At 40.4% G+C, this 18,717-nt stretch overlaps 1 protein-coding gene across 1 annotated transcript; it reads left to right on the top strand.

The window, feature by feature from the left end:
* Positions 1–10,826: 10,826 nt before the first annotated feature.
* LOC308075682 (sorting nexin-25-like) lies at positions 10,827–17,478 on the top strand (the record flags this gene model as incomplete). Its single annotated transcript, XM_080415630.1, has 4 exons — positions 10,827–10,975; positions 14,403–14,584; positions 16,144–16,244; positions 17,200–17,478. 4 exons carry the CDS (start codon positions 10,827–10,829, stop codon positions 17,269–17,271), a joined length of 504 nt encoding a protein of 167 aa, XP_080271756.1. The 3' UTR covers positions 17,272–17,478.
* Between the last annotated feature and the right edge of the window lie 1,239 nt (positions 17,479–18,717).

Genomic DNA, 18,717 nt, shown 5'->3' with positions numbered 1-18,717 from the left:
CTTTGGAAGCATGACACTTTAATAAAGAAAAAATCAATCAATCATATATTACTTGAGTAAATGTACTTTACACCACTGTGTGGCCGGGGCACACTATTGACGCGCGTGTGTGTGTGTGTGCGCGCGCGCGTGCGCGCGTGCGTGTGTGTAATTAATCACACCTGTGAAGCTTGAGCTCCATGTGCTCAACAAACGAAGTTATGTTCAGTCCAGCAATCATCTCAGTCTTGTTGGGTAGGATCAACAAGCTAGCAGCAGTTAATTATTGGGTGAGTAGGCCTACACACACATGCAGCACCACAACTTTCTGGGGTTTTCAACCTTTTCAGGCCAGGGACCCCCAAACTGATGGGGTGATGGAGCAGGGACCCCCTACCTCGTAGGGTAGGGGGTAGGCCACCACATATATCGTATATTTATGTATAAAATTGTGTTTTATATGTATAAACATGAACAAATGGTTGCCTGGAGCCTGCGCCTACCCACAGGTTGTCCCAGTAGGTGTGCAAAATACCTTTTCTTTCTCTACAAAATATGTATACCATGTTATTGTGCATTCAATACTAAGCTATTCAAATATGTCATGTTATGTTTAAAGACATATTGACATTTTTGGAGAAAAAAAAAACAAAGTTTTTAAACTTTATTTTTTTATCAAACAATTTCGTGGACCCCCTGCAGTACCTCCGCGGACCCCCTAGGGGTTGCAGACCCCCTGTTGAAGACCTCTAATTAACAATGTGTCCCTGTCTGGCAACTTTTTTTTGTTTTTTTTACAAAACATTATATTGTTCTTATTCTGATCATAATACTGAATGTCTGTCTCCAGGTTTTCTTCAGAATATATGACACTTATTTACTACAACACTATGGCATATTAGGAGTCCCAACTAGTAGTGGTTCTCAAATGTTTTATGTGCATGGACCCCCTCAACTCTGAGAGTGTACAAATGGAACCAAATGGACCCTTACGGGTCCATTTGGTTCCATTTGTACACTCTCAGAGTTACAGACCTGTTATGGTAATTTAAGGCTAGCTCTTTCTTTCTGGTAATATTCTTGTCCACTCTTTTTGTATGTCCAAAATTTTAATTTTGACCAAAGTGTCCACCAGAAGCCAGCGTGGCGATGACCCCTGGTCATCTACCTGTTCAGCTGATCATTTAATTGCTGTAGAAACAAGTCACTGACGTTGGTATAGTCGCATAATTTAGCCATGAAACTTTTGTGTGGAAAAGTGACTGAAGTCTGACACAATCCATCTTTTCATGGCTTACATGCATAGGCAGGCTGCACATATCAAGCAAGTGGACTTGCTTGTGGAACTACACTACCACCTGCTGTAGGTTTTATGCAACCATGAGCTTGTAGATCTGCTATTTTCGAAAAATCGTGAAAATGTGTGCAAATCTTTGAATATATATATATATATATATATATATATATAACTCAAATCTTTGCTTCTGGGGGTCCCTGGAAGAAAAATATATTACAAATGTTTTAAAAAATTGTATAAATATATATTTGAAGATTTGCACAAATGTTCACGATTTTTCTAAAAAAATAGCAGGTCTATAAGCTCATAGTGCTTATAGATCTGCTATTTTTGAATAGCCAAAAAAAAAATGGCATGATTTTAAAACAACTCAATAAGTTGGTATGGTGAAGTTGGTATAGATGGGTTTCCCGTTTGTAAACATGAGAGGATGATGCGCGCGCAGTGGAGGGAAGAGCCTGTAGAGGGCGCTATTACCCGCAGCAGCTCTGGCCATGGTACATTGATAAAATAAATGGTCTTCACCGGGTTTAATGAAAGTAGATTAAATGATGCAGTTTGTAATATCTTCTTTACTCAATAAAAATGATTTGTCGGAAGTTGGATCTGTCTGTATATAATAGCAGCATTATGCCTATTATGCCTATAATAGCAGCATTATATCTAAATCCCGAAAATAACAATAGAGTGAATGGCACTTCCGGGTCGTTCTACCTCCCGCATGCGCAGATTGCACACTCTGCTCTGTGATGACGTCGCGCGGAAACCCATCTATACATTGTCAGATACTTGCATTTTTGTCTTTTTTTTATCCTTTTTTTTAAAAATCCTTTAAACCAGGGGTCTTCAACAGGGGGTCCGGGACCCCTAGGGGGTCCTCAGAGCTACTATAGGGGGTCTGCCAAATCTTTGTGTGATATGATGTAGTTTTTTTACATTAACCACTTGAACCCTAGAATTCCTTTTCTGAGGGGGACATTAGCCGAAAGCGCGAGGCGTTGAGAGCTTGTAGATCGGCTATTTTTGGCAAAGAGACTATAGGTGTAGAGGGGAAAAATAGCAGACTAAGTAAAAGAAAAACTTTAATCTGAAACAATTTTATACAATATAGAGTAGGGGGTCCCTGCTTCATCTCTCTCTCAGCTAGGGGGTCCTTGGCCTGAAAACGTTGAAGACCCCTGCTTTAAACTTATTTTATCATCACTTTACCCAAATCCAGCTCAAGTGGAGTTAGGAGGACGTTTTTGACCAGTTAATGTGGAGATAGTTATGTCCATCATGGATTAGAATGATGGAAGTCAAGACGGCAAAAAAACCTGAGTTGGCGCTATGAACTACAAGCTCATAGCTTGTAGATCTGCTATTTTTTGAAGAAATCGTGAAAATGTGTGCAAATCTTTGAATATATATTCTTTTAAAGCAAACACTAACTCAAATCTTTGCTTCTGGGGGTCCCTGGAACAAAATATTTTGAGATGGGGGTCCGCGGCCAAATTCATATCATTTTGGGGGTCCTTGACATGAAAAAGTTTGAAAACCTCTGAATACAACATTGTTGAAGTCTGAAGATACTGATTGTCTGTTTACTGTGCATGCATTTTATAATAAATGCATTTATAAATACAGGGTGTTATATTCAGATATCTTATATTAATCTTATAGTAGCCTCGATCTCCAGGCTTTTATTGCTTAGTTTTGCTTAAAAATAAAAGCCTGGCCCAGCGGGTCGGTGTACTCGGTATGAGGAAGTGTTTCATTTCCCAACCAACCAGAGTGCAGTGGGCGTCGCTCGTAATGTTGTGTTAACGGGGCGGGGGTTGACGGACAGATCGGTGAACCAATGGGATCAGCCGCAATCTCTCGCCGGCTCTATACACCCGCCCCTCTATACACGAAATCAGGAGGGTTGGGGCAGTCTAATCTTATAGGAATTAAGACACATTTGAATTGCATGATTATACAACAGGTAGTTCCGACCAAGCAATCTGATTGGTTGAAATAGCTTTCTAGCCGTGCTTCAAACCAGCATCATATCACGGGCCTAATCACATTAAATAAATCACTCCGCACTGCAGTCCGCACCTGATTAGGCCATATATGACACAGCTGTGCTGTGAAGTCACGCTGTGACTGTCCCACGGTAGGAAAACAAACAGACAGTACCCACCGCCGCCACCGGGCGGAGAACAAACAGCTACGCAAGATGGACTATGTTGTTAATTTTGACTTATTTGGTGGACTTACTGTTGATCAATGGAAGAGAGCACACTAAATCGCCTAAAATCCTATAATAAAAGGAATAACTGGAAAAAAGTGTGCTTTATTTCAATGGTAACATCCATACTGTATAAATATCCTCCTGTGTTAAAGTAAAATTACTCCCATTTCGTTAACAGTCCAGTGTATGTTATACTTTATCGTACGGCAAAAATAGCCGATCTACAAGTTCACAAGGCATCGCCATCTTGACGCGTTGTGAGCTTGTAGATCAGTTATTTTGGCCACGTAACACGATCGTACGACGGAGCATATAGCCTACTGGAATCAGCTGTGTTGATGAGACGAGAGTCAGAGAGACAGAGTGCTGCGCTGCCACAGGGACTATTTTGTCTCAGTCAAATAAACTCTTCTCTTTAATTACAGGGAAACGGATAAGCGAAATTTTTTTATTATGAATTGCCCCACAATATGAATACATTTGGATGTGTTTTGTTGGTAACTGTTGTATAATCGCAATATTACACGAGAGGGTGTGCTTTACCTTACATTATTAGCACTTCTGTGATCGCGGCGGAACTCGGCTGCGCCTCGTTCCTGACCGCATCACAGGCGTGCTAATAATGACGGTAAAGCACACCCTCTCGTGTAATATTGCTTAAATATTACAAATGAATTCATCCACAAATGGATGCTCTTGGTTCTCTTGTAACAGAAAGTCAACAGTTTCTAGAAGGTTGCATGGATGGAGCATGTCTGGGGGAGGGGCATGTTGAAGTATGTTAGGTTGTGATTGGTGGAGAGATGGTTGTATTGTTCTCTTTGTCCAATCATTCAAAGCAGTCACTGGCTCCACCCCAGGCTCTGTAGTATAAGAAGAGTGTGTAGTTGTAATTTATCCACAACTCCTCCAGGATATCAATCATCAGAGATGGGCAGTATTTGAAATACATGTATTTGAAATACGTATTTGAAATACTTTTTTGTAATTTGGTTGGAACGGAAAAAAATTAAAAACAGTCTGCTTGTATGGTCAATTTATTCTTAGAAATCTATGAATTTACTAATGATTACATTTACTATTTTTTATAAAATGTATTTTCATGTATTTTTAAAATACAAAATACGTATTTGTATCTCAAATACATTTTGTATTTTGATAAATTTTTTGACCCAGTATTTGTATTTTGTATCAAAATACTTTTCAATGTATTTTCTGTCAATCATTTCTGATCAGATCTGACCGTGGACTCCAGAATTCAGTAGAAGATGGACTCTCTCAACCCAACCAGGGACAGTTCTGCTGAACAGGAGGGACCCAAAGAAAATGGTGTTACTTTCTCTACCTCTCTAGTTTTAATTTCCCTGCTCTGTCGTACAAATGTTTTATTACTTTAGTGTTAGTGTTTAGTTTAAGTTTTAAATTAAGCAGTCTCACTACTTGTCTCTATTAAACAAAGTAAAACACAGTGGCTAAAACTAAACATACACATAGTAAAGCTTACGACGGAGTGGGTTAAAAGAGTGGTCTGGAAACACGTTGTTCATTCAACACAGTCAGCTCTCGACTGCCCTTCTTACTGGGTTTTTTTATTGAGCACACAAATACACGCCCCCACATGGGTGGCCCAATCATCTAATCATCAATTGACTTCCCAATGAACTCTTAAAGGGAGAGTAGTAATAGTAAGTAATATAGGAGATAATAATAATAATAATAAACATAGAAAGACAGAGCATATCTTAACACCCTCTCTTGCTCTTTCTTTAACTGCATATAAGCATAAGTACAATTTTTTCTTTTCTTTTTTCTCTTTTACAACTCATCCCCCAAAAATGAATGCATCGAACTTGTCCAACTTAAACCTTGTTGCAGGCTTTGTCATCATATCTGCCACCATTTCCTCAGTAGGACAAAATTCTAACACAATGTGCCCATTGTTCACTGTGGATCTGATAAAATGATACTTTATGTCAATGTGTTTGCATCGCTGTCTACTGACAGGATTCTTTGCTAGTGCAATTGTACCTTGGTTATCTTCGAAAACCTTTGGCAGTGGATACACTTGCTCATCAAGACACTTGCTCATCAAGACAATCTAAAAACTGTCTAAGATACAAACATTCTTGTATTGTGGCTACAAGGGCCATATATTCTGCTTCACACGTGGACAGAGCTACAGTTGGTTGTTTCTTAGTTTTCCAGGATTCCAGGAAACTAGTGTGCCATTTTTGGACAGGCTTACACAGTAACCAGTGGTACTTCTTCTGTCATTTTCAACTGCCCAGTCTGCGTCACTGTACGCTTGCAGACCTAAATCATCACATTTAGTGTAACATAACTCCTTGTCAACTGTACCTTTAAGATATCTGAGAACATGTTTAACTGTTGCCCATTGCTCTACAGTTGGCTCCGAAAAGTACTGTGATAGCTTGCTTACCACAAAACTTAAATCAGGTCTTGTACAAATAGACAAATAAATGAGGCTACCGACTACCTCTCTGTACTTTCTGACGTCATCCATCATGTCGGCACCGTCAGTGTAGACTAGTTTTTGTTCACAAGGTGTAGACCTTGGTTTACAATCCTGCATGTCAAATCTTTCCAGGATTTTCTCAACATACTGTGCCTGTGACATTCTCACACAGTTGTCAACTTGGTTAAAATCAATGCCAAGGAAATGCCTGAGTTTTCCCAAATCTTTCATTTGGAACCTTGAAGTAAGCATCGCTTTCACATACTTTAGAGCATTATCATCACTTGCAGCTATGATTAAATCATCAACCCAAATGACCATTAACACCTTGTCATTTTCTGTCTCTCTTGTGTAAACACAATTGTCAGCCTGATTTTGCACAAAATGGTTCTTAGTCAGGAAATCATGTAGAACTTTGTTCCAATTTCTGCCCGACTGTTTAAGCCCATAAAGTGAGCGTTCTAGCTTGCAGACCAATTTTACATTGGAGCTAGATTGCACCTCGTAACCTTCTGGTTGTTCCATGTAGATCTCACAATCTATTGGTGCATTTAGATAGGCAGTTTTGACATCCATCTGGTGCAAAATCAAGTTTTCCTGTGCTGCTTTCTGCATCAACACTCTAACACTTGTCATGTTAGCAGTAGGAGAAAACGTCTCCTCATAGTCAACTCCCAACTTTTGACTGTACCCTTTTGCCACATACCTGGCTTTGTATTTTTCAGACCCATCAATGTTTTTCTTCATTGCATAAACCCATCTACCCCCCACAGCTTTCTTACCCGCAGGCAAGGTGGTTAGAGTAAATGTGTTGTTTTCCTTAAGGGACTGCATTTCTTCATCCATAGCATTTACCCAATCTTTCGATCTGTCTGAGCTTATGGCACCTTTAAAAGTTACAGGTATGTTGCATGTGACTCTATAGCAGTAATCCATGTTGCTGTGGACCGGGTCCATTTCAGCATACTGAGAAACATTGTCACGTAGATGAAATGGCTTCCTTTTCTCTCTGGAAGGGTAAGTTTTACGCTCAATTTTAGCTTCAAGTACATTTGGTTGGCTAATCTCCTCAGTCTCTAGGACTGGAACCTCTTCAGTTTCAATGACTGGAATTACATTTTTCTGTCTGTATCTCAGACCCTCATCTTCATCATCAGGTGAAACATTAGTCTGGGTTTGTTGCTCAACACCAGGCTGAGTAATAAACTTCACTAGTCTATTTTTCTGCACCTTTTTGCTGTCTGGAAAATAAACAAGATATGCTGGACTGGTTTTGTCATACCCAACAAACACACCTTTTACACCCCTTGGGTCGAGCTTCTTCTTGTCTTGGACGTAAGCAAAACACTCTGAACCAAACTTTTGCATTCTGGACAGGTTGGGTTGTCTCCCAGTCAACGCCTGTAATGGTGTTTGCTTTGTGCGTTTATTAAAACACCGGTTTCTAATCATAGCAGCTGTCTGAACAGCATAAGGCCACAAACCTTTTGGCAGCCCACTTTCAATTAACATACATCTCGACATGTCAAAAAGTGTGCGCCAATTTCTCTCAGCCGTTCCATTTTGATGGGGCGAATATGGGGCTGAGGTCTCGTGTTTAATACCACTTTTAACCATCAAAGACTTAAAGCTCTTAGCAGTGTATTCGCCACCATTATCTGATCGAAGGCGCTTAATTTTGCCATAAGGCGCTACATCGGCCAGAAAACGCTCAGTGGCTTGCACTGTGTCACTCTTATTTTTCAGATGATACACAAACACTGCACTGGAAAAAAAAAAAAAACACTGCACAGTAAATGAAAGTGTATACTTAAACCCCTCTCTGGATTCTGGGGTGATAGGGCCGGCCAAATCTGTGTGCACCAGCCCTAATGGCTCAGTAGCTCTTAAATCGGGAGCTCTGTTCCTCGTTTGCACAAATTTGCCTTGAATACACACATCGCAATATGGAGGCTTGTTTGTCTGCATACCCTGTACTACAGATGGCAACTTTAGAATGTCGTCATAATTACAATGCCCTAAAATCTGATGCCACGTGTGTAAATCAAAACACCCTTTAACTTGGTCATCACATTTCACATCTACTGTGTACAGATAATACAATCTATTGTGTACGTGTATGGGAAACTTCGTACCATTTTTGTGGACCAAAACGTCCTTTTCTTTCTTGAAGATCACCGTCGCGTCGCTTGCTGTCGCCGCCTTCACCGAGAAAATGTCTTGTGGGTAGGAAAGGGACATATAAAGCGTTTTTCAACGTCGTCTTCAGTTGTCGTCCCCGGCTGTCTGTCAGATAGACCACCGCGTCCCCCCGGCGTTCTGCTACGCCGTTGCACCGTGTGCCATCTGCCAGCTGAACACAGTGGGACTCAGCCTTAAACCGGCTGTCAAAACACTTGAACTTCGCCTTGTCGGTGATGATATGCGAAGTCGCTCCGCAGTCGACCATTAAGCCCCTTGCGTTCACACCTCGGCTAGGCTGGTCCGTCGTCATGTCGTTCAGCTTGAACGTGTAGTCGTCGTCCTCCGCTGTCTCTTCAGCAGCTCTGCGGGCGTCATCGCGACCTCGCCGCTTCTTGCTCCTACAGGTCTCGTCTCTGTGTGTTGTGCTCCGGCAGTCACTACACCACACCTTGCGTTGACAAACGCGAGCGAAATGCCCGCTGGTTCCGCATCTGAAACAGACCTTGTTCGCCGCCGTCGCCTGCTGCTCACTTTCGCCTGGACGCGCCGCTCCTCTGCCGGGTTTCGCTGCTTGTCGTCCTCGCGCCTCCATCACGTTGTCGTCCGTGTCTGGAACACGCATTTTCTCAGTGTCCTCGTAGCTCCGTAGCTTCGTCTTGAACTCCGGGAAAGCCACGGTATCGTCTGTTTGCGTGATGTGTATCACAAAAGGCTTGAACGATTCAGGTAGCCCCTTTAAAACCATAGCTACGAGCAAACCATCGCTCAGTGTCTCGCCTGCGTTCCGCAACGCTGTGATCGCTGTTTCAGCGCGAATCACATATTCTGTCACACTTTCACTGCTCGTTTTCTGCAGCGATGTCAGTTCATTATACAGGCTTATTATCCTTGGCTTTCCTTTACCTTGATAATAGCCTCTCAGAATCTGCAGTGCTTTGCGGCCGTCATCTGGGGCATCGCGCATTACCAGTGACAAACTTTTGTCGTCCAGGAACTGTATTAGTTCCGCGTACGCCTCCTCATTTTTCAAAGTGTCTTGTCTCAGCTCTGCTGCGTTGTCCTCGTCCTCGTCAGGGGGCTCTGACAGAATTGTCTTCTTTAATTCCCGCAGGCGAAGGTGCCCCAGGAATTTTGTTTCCCACATTTCATAACCTCCTTCATCTCCGTCAAACAGCAGTCTCGACCAGTAGCTTCTGCTCGGCTCTGCTGGTCTCCTTGTTGCCATGTCTGATTACTACGACCCGGCGTGCTATGCCTACACAAGCCTAGTCCTAAGTGTTTAGTTTCAGTGAATTAACTTTAGGTTTTACCCTCTATCTGGGCCCATAACCTATTAAACAAAGTAAAACACAGTGGCTAAAACTAAACATACACATAGTAAAGCTTACGACGGAGTGGGTTAAAAGAGTGGTCTGGAAACACGTTGTTCATTCAACACAGTCAGCTCTCGACTGCCCCTCTTACTGGGTTTTTTATTGAGCACACAAATACACGCCCCCACATGGGTGGCCCAATCATCTAATCATCAATTGACTTCCCAATGAACTCTTAAAGGGAGAGTAGTAATATAGGAGATAATAATAATAAACATAGAAAGACAGAGCATATCTTAACAGTCTCAATCTTTTTTTTAAAATATAATTTGTGTTTAATTTTAACCTCTAGCTTTGTTGTATATTATTTATCTTTATTTTTGCTGTGTTGTCTCAGCTTGTTGCTTGTTTATCTATATCTATATATTCATTCTAGGGAACAGCTTAATGTAATTAAGTTGTACATGTATACTCCATTCCCACCTCTCAACCATATTTCCTTTGTCTTTCTGCAATCCAGTGTTGAATCATCAGTCTGGATTCCCTGTGCTACCAGCAGAGAAAGAACAAAGAAGCTTGACCAAACCAAGACGACACTGCTGTGATCAGTGTGGACAACGCTTCAATGACATGTCCAAACTTAAAAGACATCAGAGAATTCACACTGGAGAGAAACCCTATGGATGTGACCAGTGTGGACAACACTTCTCTGACATGTCCTCCCTTAAACAACACCAGAGAATTCACACTGGAGAGAAACCCTATGGATGTGACCAGTGTGGACAACACTTCTCTCAAATGGCCACCCTTAAAAAACACCAGAGAATTCACACTGGAGAGAAACCCTATGGATGTGACCAGTGTGGACAACACTTCTCTCAAATGGTCACCCTTAAAACACACCAGAGAATTCACACTGGAGAGAAACCCTATGGATGTGATCAGTGTGGACAACACTTCTCTCGAATGTCCTCCCTTAAAAAACACATTCACACTGGAGAGAAACCCTATGGATGTGACCAGTGTGGACAACACTTCTCTCAAATGTCCTCCCTTAAAACACACCGAAGAATTCACACTGGCGAGAAACCCTATGGATGCGACCAGTGTGGACAACACTTCTCTGACATGTCCTCCCTTAAAACACACCGAAGAATTCACACTGGCGAGAAACCCTATGGATGCGACCAGTGTGGACAACACTTCTCTCGAATGTCCAGCCTTAAACGACACCAGAGAATTCACACTGGAGAGAAATCCTAATTTGGTCAATGTGGAATTGTACTCAGTTAAGCAGCCTAAACTCATAATGAACGGTGTGACAAGTGTTTCATTAGAAAGGGATCAGAAACATGCATCATGATGACCCATTGTTGTTCTTTTAAGCCGGAGCTGAAGCTGTTCAGTGGAACCGTCTTCAACAACAGCCAGGACTTGTACGCAGTGCAGACCTTTATCCACATTCCTCCAACGAACGCACACAACCTGAGCAACAGCACCCATGTTCTGTGATCGTTGTTGAAAAAAAAAAACAGTAGTACACCCCAAAAAATGACTTATTTTCTATCAATTACACACCTCATGAAGCCTTGAATTCATAGAGATTTTTTGTTGTTTTTATCGCATTCCTTAGCCAATAATTTGATGACCGGCGGAGTCCACTCAAGGAGTTGGACCTACTGACCGAAGAACTACTCCTTTAACTGTGCAATATGTCGTCATGTAAAAGTCATTGTGACAATTTTATTTGTGATTATTATTGATAGATTTTTATTTTTACCAAAAACTATTGTTTAGAGAGCGTTTATATAAGCAATAAATTGCAACAAAAAAAGAAAAGATTGGTCCTGATTGGTTGCTGTGATGTGCCGGTGGCAAGCTGCCATAGTAACTCAGATTTTGGCAGTGGTGGACAGTAACTAAGTACATTTACTTCAGTACTGTACATTTGTGGAGTATATTGTTTTTGTCTTTTGCTAGCTGTTGACTTTCACTCTGCTACATTTTAAATATCAATATTGTACTTTTGACTCTACTACATCTCTATGAAGGGATCGAAACTTACAAACATATACTAAATAACCACTTAAAGGAGAATTTTGGACTAAAGTTTTCTTACCTTTTCTGACGTTATGATATCTTAGGATGAATGGTACAGTAGAAACATTTCATAACTCCACCCCTGAGCCGCCACAGCTTAAAATGTGCGCGGATAGGCCTTAGGTTAGATCACATATTTTAATAGCTTTTTTTTTTTTTTTTTTTTTAAGATCTGACGTTTTTTGGGACAGTGTTCTGTCACTATGAACGTCAGATCTCACCAAATAAAAAATAAAAAAAAGCTATTAAAATATGTGATCTAACCTAAGGCCTATCCGCGCACCTTTTAAGCTGTGGCGGCTCAGGGGTGGAGTTATGAAATGTTTCTACTGTACCATTCATCCTAAGATATCATAACGTCATAGAAAAGGTAAGAGAACTTTAGTCCAAAATTCTCCTTTAAGCCCTATTTCAAATATAGTGAAAATAGCCGATCTATAAGCTCACAATGCATTGCAGCACGACACGTTTTGAGGTTGTATATATGCTATTATTATGATGATAATATATATTGTGAAATGATTGTAATTATTATTTGTATTATATCATATTATATTAGTTTTATATACTATCAATATATAATTATTATTATTTAATCAGTTATGAATGTGAGCTTGCTGTATCAATTAATGTATCAATTAATGTAAATATAACATAAATTATGTATATATTTACGGTATATAATTTGTATACATATAATATTCTTTTCATTTGAATTGTGTTTCAAACACTGTACCTTATTTATTTCCTTTTGCAAACTGAGCCAGGGGTATGTCTCGATAAGCATTATGCTTCTCCCTGTCCCCTTTTCCAGTTTCTTGGACACTTCATATACACAAACTTGTGCCTTGGACCTCCTTTTCTTGTGATTATGACTTTTCAAAGTTGCGTTAATGCACTTGTGTATATATGTATCTTTCTGTTGTCCAAAAGAGCTGGAAATAAACTGAACTGAACTATTTTCTAAATTTCTGACACTTTCTGACTATTTCTGAAAAGGTAGTTAGTAACCTGTACTTTTGAATACTTGAATATACTTTGTCTAACACTGGATTTTGGGTGGGTTGTGAATTTATGACCAGCAGGCAGGAAATCGCGGAAGGAGGAACAGCCGGGTGATAGATGGAAACACACTTTAGCTGTCCAGTGTCTGACAGGCACGTGAAAGGACATAAAAAAGCTCTTGAGAGGACAATTCATTGCATTAAAGGAGGAGTTCACCCAAAAAATTACTTATTTTCTATCAATTGCACGCCCTATGAAGCCTTGAATCCATGGATTCTTTTTTGTTTTTGTCGCATTCCTAAGCTAATAATTTGATTCCCGTCTCCTACCGGCTAATGTATCCGGTAGGAGACACAAAGTAGATTATTTGTGTCTCCTAAGGGAATTTACACGGTCATCAAATTATTGTCTTAGGAATGCCACAAAAACAAAAATAAATCCATGAAACTCCTCCTTTAAGTGACATTAAAACCATATTCATAGTGTTGAGCTTTACTAGAGTAGATTAGAGCAGTGGTTCTCCCGACTTTTTTTCATGTCAAGAAAATGTATATTCATTTGGCCGCGAACACAAGATTTCAAAAAATGTTTTCAAGATGTTTAGAATACAGTCTTTGTATTATCTGGTTAAAATGGTTAAACAGATTCTGATGCTTTATTTACACATTTTGCTGGGGACCCCCTGGAACCCACTCAGGTAGGAGGAGGGGGCCAAACACCCGAGTTTCCCCGATTATTTAGAATGAGTTGGATGACCACAATGAATAATATGGCCTCAAGACGAATACATTCATATGACATCACAAACAGCTAAGAATTGGGAGGGTAATATAGTAGTAGTTGGTAGCTATACATCTCTGCTGTTGGACAGTAAACCAGCTACGTCCAAAATATAAACTTTAAAGGAACATGTTTTTAAAACAACTCGATAAGTTGGTTGCGAACGCAGCGGAAGGAGGCGCGCCCCGCACGAAGTGGAGCTTACTATGAAACCGTGCTCGGCTTGTGTGTGTGTGGCTCTGTGGCTCTGTGTGCAGTATTGTGTGCGTGCACTGCCTTTGTACAGCCGCCAGACTGCACTACAGTGTGGCTGAAATCCGCCTGGCCATGAAGAACGCAGGAATGTAGTCAATGCTCTGATTAAAATCTACAACAGCCTGCAACATGCCTAAACCAAACACATTTCAAAAACTACAAAGACAAAAAACATTTACAAAAACAACAAACAAACATAACAATTTAAAAAAGACAAAAACTGTACCACCCAAGTCAAGACGGCAAAAAAACCTGAGTTGGAGGTTTAGTCAGAAGCGCTTTTTAATACTTTTCATTGGTTCAATATTCGTAAAACCCACACACAGACATAAAGGGTTTTCAAGAAAGTAAAAAAGTTGAAAACGGAGATAGGAGATTTGCGCCCGACGGCGACAATATGCAAAACTGTAAATGTTCAGGAAATGGGGAAAAAAATAACCTAAAAAATAACCTCCCCTAAAATAACCTAACCGGAGCCTATTTAAAAAATAAAAATTCAGAGAACCGGCAGAGGCGGGGCAGTGACACTCATGTATCCGAATAAAGCAACCTATTTTCGGCATGGCCCTTTCAAATGTCCCCTTGCGTCACGTTGCTCTGTGGTGGTGGTGGAACGAACTGATGATTGGCTGAAGGGGTTGTCAGTCAACGGTATTACACCCGCCCACAGCCAAATAGCCAAATAGGAGTTCATGCCAGACCCACTCCTGAAATCAAATGGAAATGAGATTTCCAGAGGGGGGGGTTTACCAGGCTAGATATCAATCTCTGTGGCATGTTTTTTTTTTATTCCAGACAGATCCGAGACACAGTGAACTGGATCTTCTCTGAGCAGATGTTAGTCTGTTACATCAACTTGTTCCGCGACACGTTCTGGCCCAACGGGAAGCTGGCGCCGCACCTCAACGTGCGGACAGACTCCGAACGCAGCGAGACCAAGGAGAGAGCCCAGCAGAAGCTGCTGGACAACATCCCAGGTAAAACCTAATGTCTTCTTAAAGGGTAAGACCACTTTGGTAGAGGTTTGGGTTGTGTAGTTACCTTGCCATGATGTAACTCCAAAGGTGGGCAAGAAATCAAAAATAATTGCTCCATTGATTAGAAATTGATAATTCAAAATATGCTCCTCATTGACTTACATTGTACGGTAAAACAGCTCTCAAAGTCACTCCTTTAGCACATAAATGAACCCAAACATAGCTGATTCAGACAATATAGAGCATCACCAAACCCAGTACTGTTTATTTTTTTAATAAAAATGTCAACTTCCTGTTGATTTTACTATTTGAAGATCTGTATCCGGATCCGCGGTTTTCTACTTATTAAAAATGGCAAAATCAACAGGAAGTTGACATTTTTATTTAAAAAAAAAAACAGTACTGGGTTTGGTGATGTTCTATATTGTCTGAATCAACTTTGTTTGCGTTCGTTTATGTGCTAAAAGAGTGACTTTGAGAGCAGTTTTACCGTACAATGTAAGTCAATGAGGAGCATATTTTGAATTATCAATTTCTAATCAACGGAGCAATTATTTTTTATTTCTTGCCCACCTTTGGAGTTACATCATGGCACCGAGTGCCGCGCTATGAGCTTGTAGATCTGCAATTTTTTTTATCGTGAAAATTTGCGCACATCTTCAAAATATTTTGTTCCAGGGACCCCCAGGAGCAAAGATTTGAGTAAAAAAATGTTTAAAAAATATATATATTTGAAGCAAAATCGTTATAATTTGGGCCTTCATTATAATATTTTATAAACACAAATTCAATCATACGTACAGTATTGCATACATATTATTGTAGTGGTCAAGTAACGGGTTCCAATTTCCAAATGGACCCTTTACGGGCTCATGTGGTTAAATTTGTACCGTCTCAGAGTTACAGAATGGATGTTTCCTATAAAGGAGATGGGTGTTTAACACAATTTCCCCCCCTGTACTGAATTCAAATGTACTGTTATAATGCGTTTCCTTTGCATTTTTTGATTTCTTTGGCTATTAAAAAATATAATAATATAATATATTAAAAAATATATAATAATTCAAAAACATGTTGTGCAAATATTTGAATATATATATATTTTTAAAGGGAATATTTGTAACTCAAATCTTTGCTTCTGGGGGTCCCTGGAACAAAATATTTTGAGATGGGGGTCGGCGGCAAAATATATATCATTTTGGGGGTCCTTGACATGAAAAGGTTTGAGTACCACTGACATTACAGCAACATTCGTTTTTCAGAAAACTGTTAGGATTTAGAAGACATTTATCCCCCAGAAGCAAAGATTTGAGTTACAAGTGTTTGCTTTAAAATATATATATATTAAGATGTGCACAGATTTTCACGATTTTTCAAAAATAGCAGATCTACAAGCTCGTAGCGCGGCCCTCTCGGTGCCACGCTATGAGCTTGTATATCTGCTTATTTTGAATTGCCAAAGAGATCTTAAGCAAACACTGAATTGCCTTGTCGATTGTCATGACCTTTGACCACCTCTTTTCCCCTCCTTCCATTGATGATGTCATCTGTGACGTCAGAGGCCCTGGCAAATCTGGTTGGCCAGCAGAATGCCCGCTACGGGATCATCAAGATCTTCAATGCCCTGCAAGAGGCTAGTGCCAACAAACACCTTCTCTATGTAAGACATACTAGCAGCAACACAGTAAAACAGAACGCATCTGTGTCATTTTAGATTTATTTGGCTATTGAAAAATAGCAGATATACAAGCTCGTAGCGCGGCACCGAGTGCCGCGCTACGAGCTTGTAGATCTTCTATTGATTTATTTTTAATCGTGAAAATGTATGCAAATCTTTCTATGTATTTTAATGGGTTAAATAAAAGGATCCCTGGCCAATAAGCCTACATAGATGGTGTCTGTGCAGCAACAGTGACACCCGCTGGTCAAATAAAGTACAAATACAGGCATAACAAGCATTATTATTTCCACTCTTGAACCAGTGGTTCTCAAACATTTTCATGTCAAGGACCCCCAAAATGATTATTTGTTTGGCCGCGGACCCCCATCAACAAATATTTTGTTCCAGGGACCCCCCAGAAGCAAAGATTTTAGTTAAAAATGTTCCCTTTATATATTCAAAGATTTGAAAGAAAATCATGATTTTTAAGAAAAAAGATTTACAAGTGCCGCTCTATTGTATATCTGCTATTTTTGAATAGCCAAACTATAAAATATGGATAAAGGGGTTACAATAATTGTTGTTGTGCATCATAACGTGTTGCACTGCAACTCTTGTAGATTCTTTTTTTGCCATGTCTGTCTCTGGGTGAGTTGGTTGCAAGCATTGGTTGAACTGCTCAGCATCAACTTAGACTGTTTAGAGTTATTGTTCTTTCTTTTCAACCTGGTATCCAATCCAGTGAATTTAATACATAGGACCACAATGGAAACGAGCCCTCAGGGCTTTTTGTGTTATCCTTTTAGCATCATTGTATAACTGTATATCTGTTCTTTTTGCAAACCGTTAATAAAGTATCCAATCAATCAATCAATCAATCAATCAATCCATTCCCCTCTCCCTCTCCCTCTTCCTCTTCCTCTTCCTCTTCCTCCTCCTCCTCTCCTCTCCTCAGGTACTGATGGAGATGTTTCTGAAGGAGCTGTGTCCTGAGCTCAACATGGAGGTGGAGAACCTAAACATCTGAACACGTTTCCGGTGATACCAGACATTCTGCCAGCCACGTGTTTTCCAGGCCTTTCTATAGTCAGACCAACCACAAGCTGCCAAACGAGACTGGACTGCCTGTCCCCCCCCCGGAGCGATCTATCGGCAGAACTTTGCTGTGAACTGACGGACGGACGGACGGACGGACGGACGGACGGACGGTCGGGGCCGGTCTTCTTGACACAGAAAGAGCAAATCATGAAGTTGAACGGGTCGCAGAGTTGTACCCTTTCCTCGGCAAAAATAGCAGATCTACAGCTTGTATATCTGCTATTTTTGAAAAATTTTGAAAATTTGTGCAAATCTCGGAATATATATACTTTTTTAAAGCAAACATTTGTAACTCAAATCTTTGCTTCTGGGGATTCTACAAATCTCTTCTAAATCCTAACAGTTTTTTTTAAAAACGTATGTTGTTGTATCAGTGGTTCAGAAGCAAAGATTTGAGTCAAAAATGTTCCTTTTGACAAATATATTCAAATATTTGCACAACCTGTTAGGCAAACGGACAAGAGAGCATGTCTGTGCCAAAAAGAAGAAAAATAGAGCCAGCGTCCATCCAGTAACAGAAAATTATGTTGTCGTTTTCTTTTTTAAGATTATTATTATCATTATAATCTTGTTTCTCATGTCTGCTATATTGTTGACGGTAACGGTAAGAGAGTGACAGGAAAGGCGGTAAAGAGGCAGGGCTCGGGTTCGAGCCCGGACTAGACTAGCTGCAGGAAGGAAGGACCACAGCCTTTTATTTATGTGGTATGTATGCACTCATGACCAGGGTGAGCCACTAGGGGGAGCGCCCCCGAAACGTATGTTATCCAACATAATCCATCATGATTTCAGCAATCCAATCGTTTTGTTTTTTCTGTGTTAAATTATGGGTACCACGAAGATCCCTTCTTACGTATGCCTCAGCGTAAAGCCTGAGATATACTTAGTTGCACACAGGTGCCAGAAGAATTGCTGATCTACAAGATCAACGCGGCACACAGGGCGACACAATGTGAACTTGTGGATCGGATATTTATGGTTAGTGACACAGGATGCGCAACCAAGTATATAACATAATATATTTTGTTCTGGTATCAATGCACGGGTCTTCAAACTAAAAGTGTTGGGCCTACAATGGACAGCGGTTCCACCAGACCTGCTTTTTCCAAACAGTATTCCGTGTCTACATCATGGAATCTCTCTATCAGCTGGGACTGGGTGGTGAAGTAGACCCCGATCATGAAATCTCTATGGTGGCTGTAAACCCTGATCAAGTCTTATCATCAGGTTGCACCGCCTCACACTAAGAAAAAAAAAAAAAAAAAAAGTAGTACACCCCAAAAAAATGACTTATTTTCTATCAATTACACACCCCATGAAGCCTTGAATTCATAGATTTTTTTTTTTTTCCCGCATTCCTTAGCCAATAATTTGA

The sequence above is a fragment of the Gymnoscopelus braueri genome, assembly GCF_963280865.1.
Source record: "Gymnoscopelus braueri genome assembly, chromosome: 20".
Taxonomy (NCBI): Eukaryota; Metazoa; Chordata; class Actinopteri; order Myctophiformes; family Myctophidae; genus Gymnoscopelus; species Gymnoscopelus braueri.
Note: the sequence above shows the minus strand (reverse complement) of the source record. Positions and strands in the feature narration are given on the sequence as shown.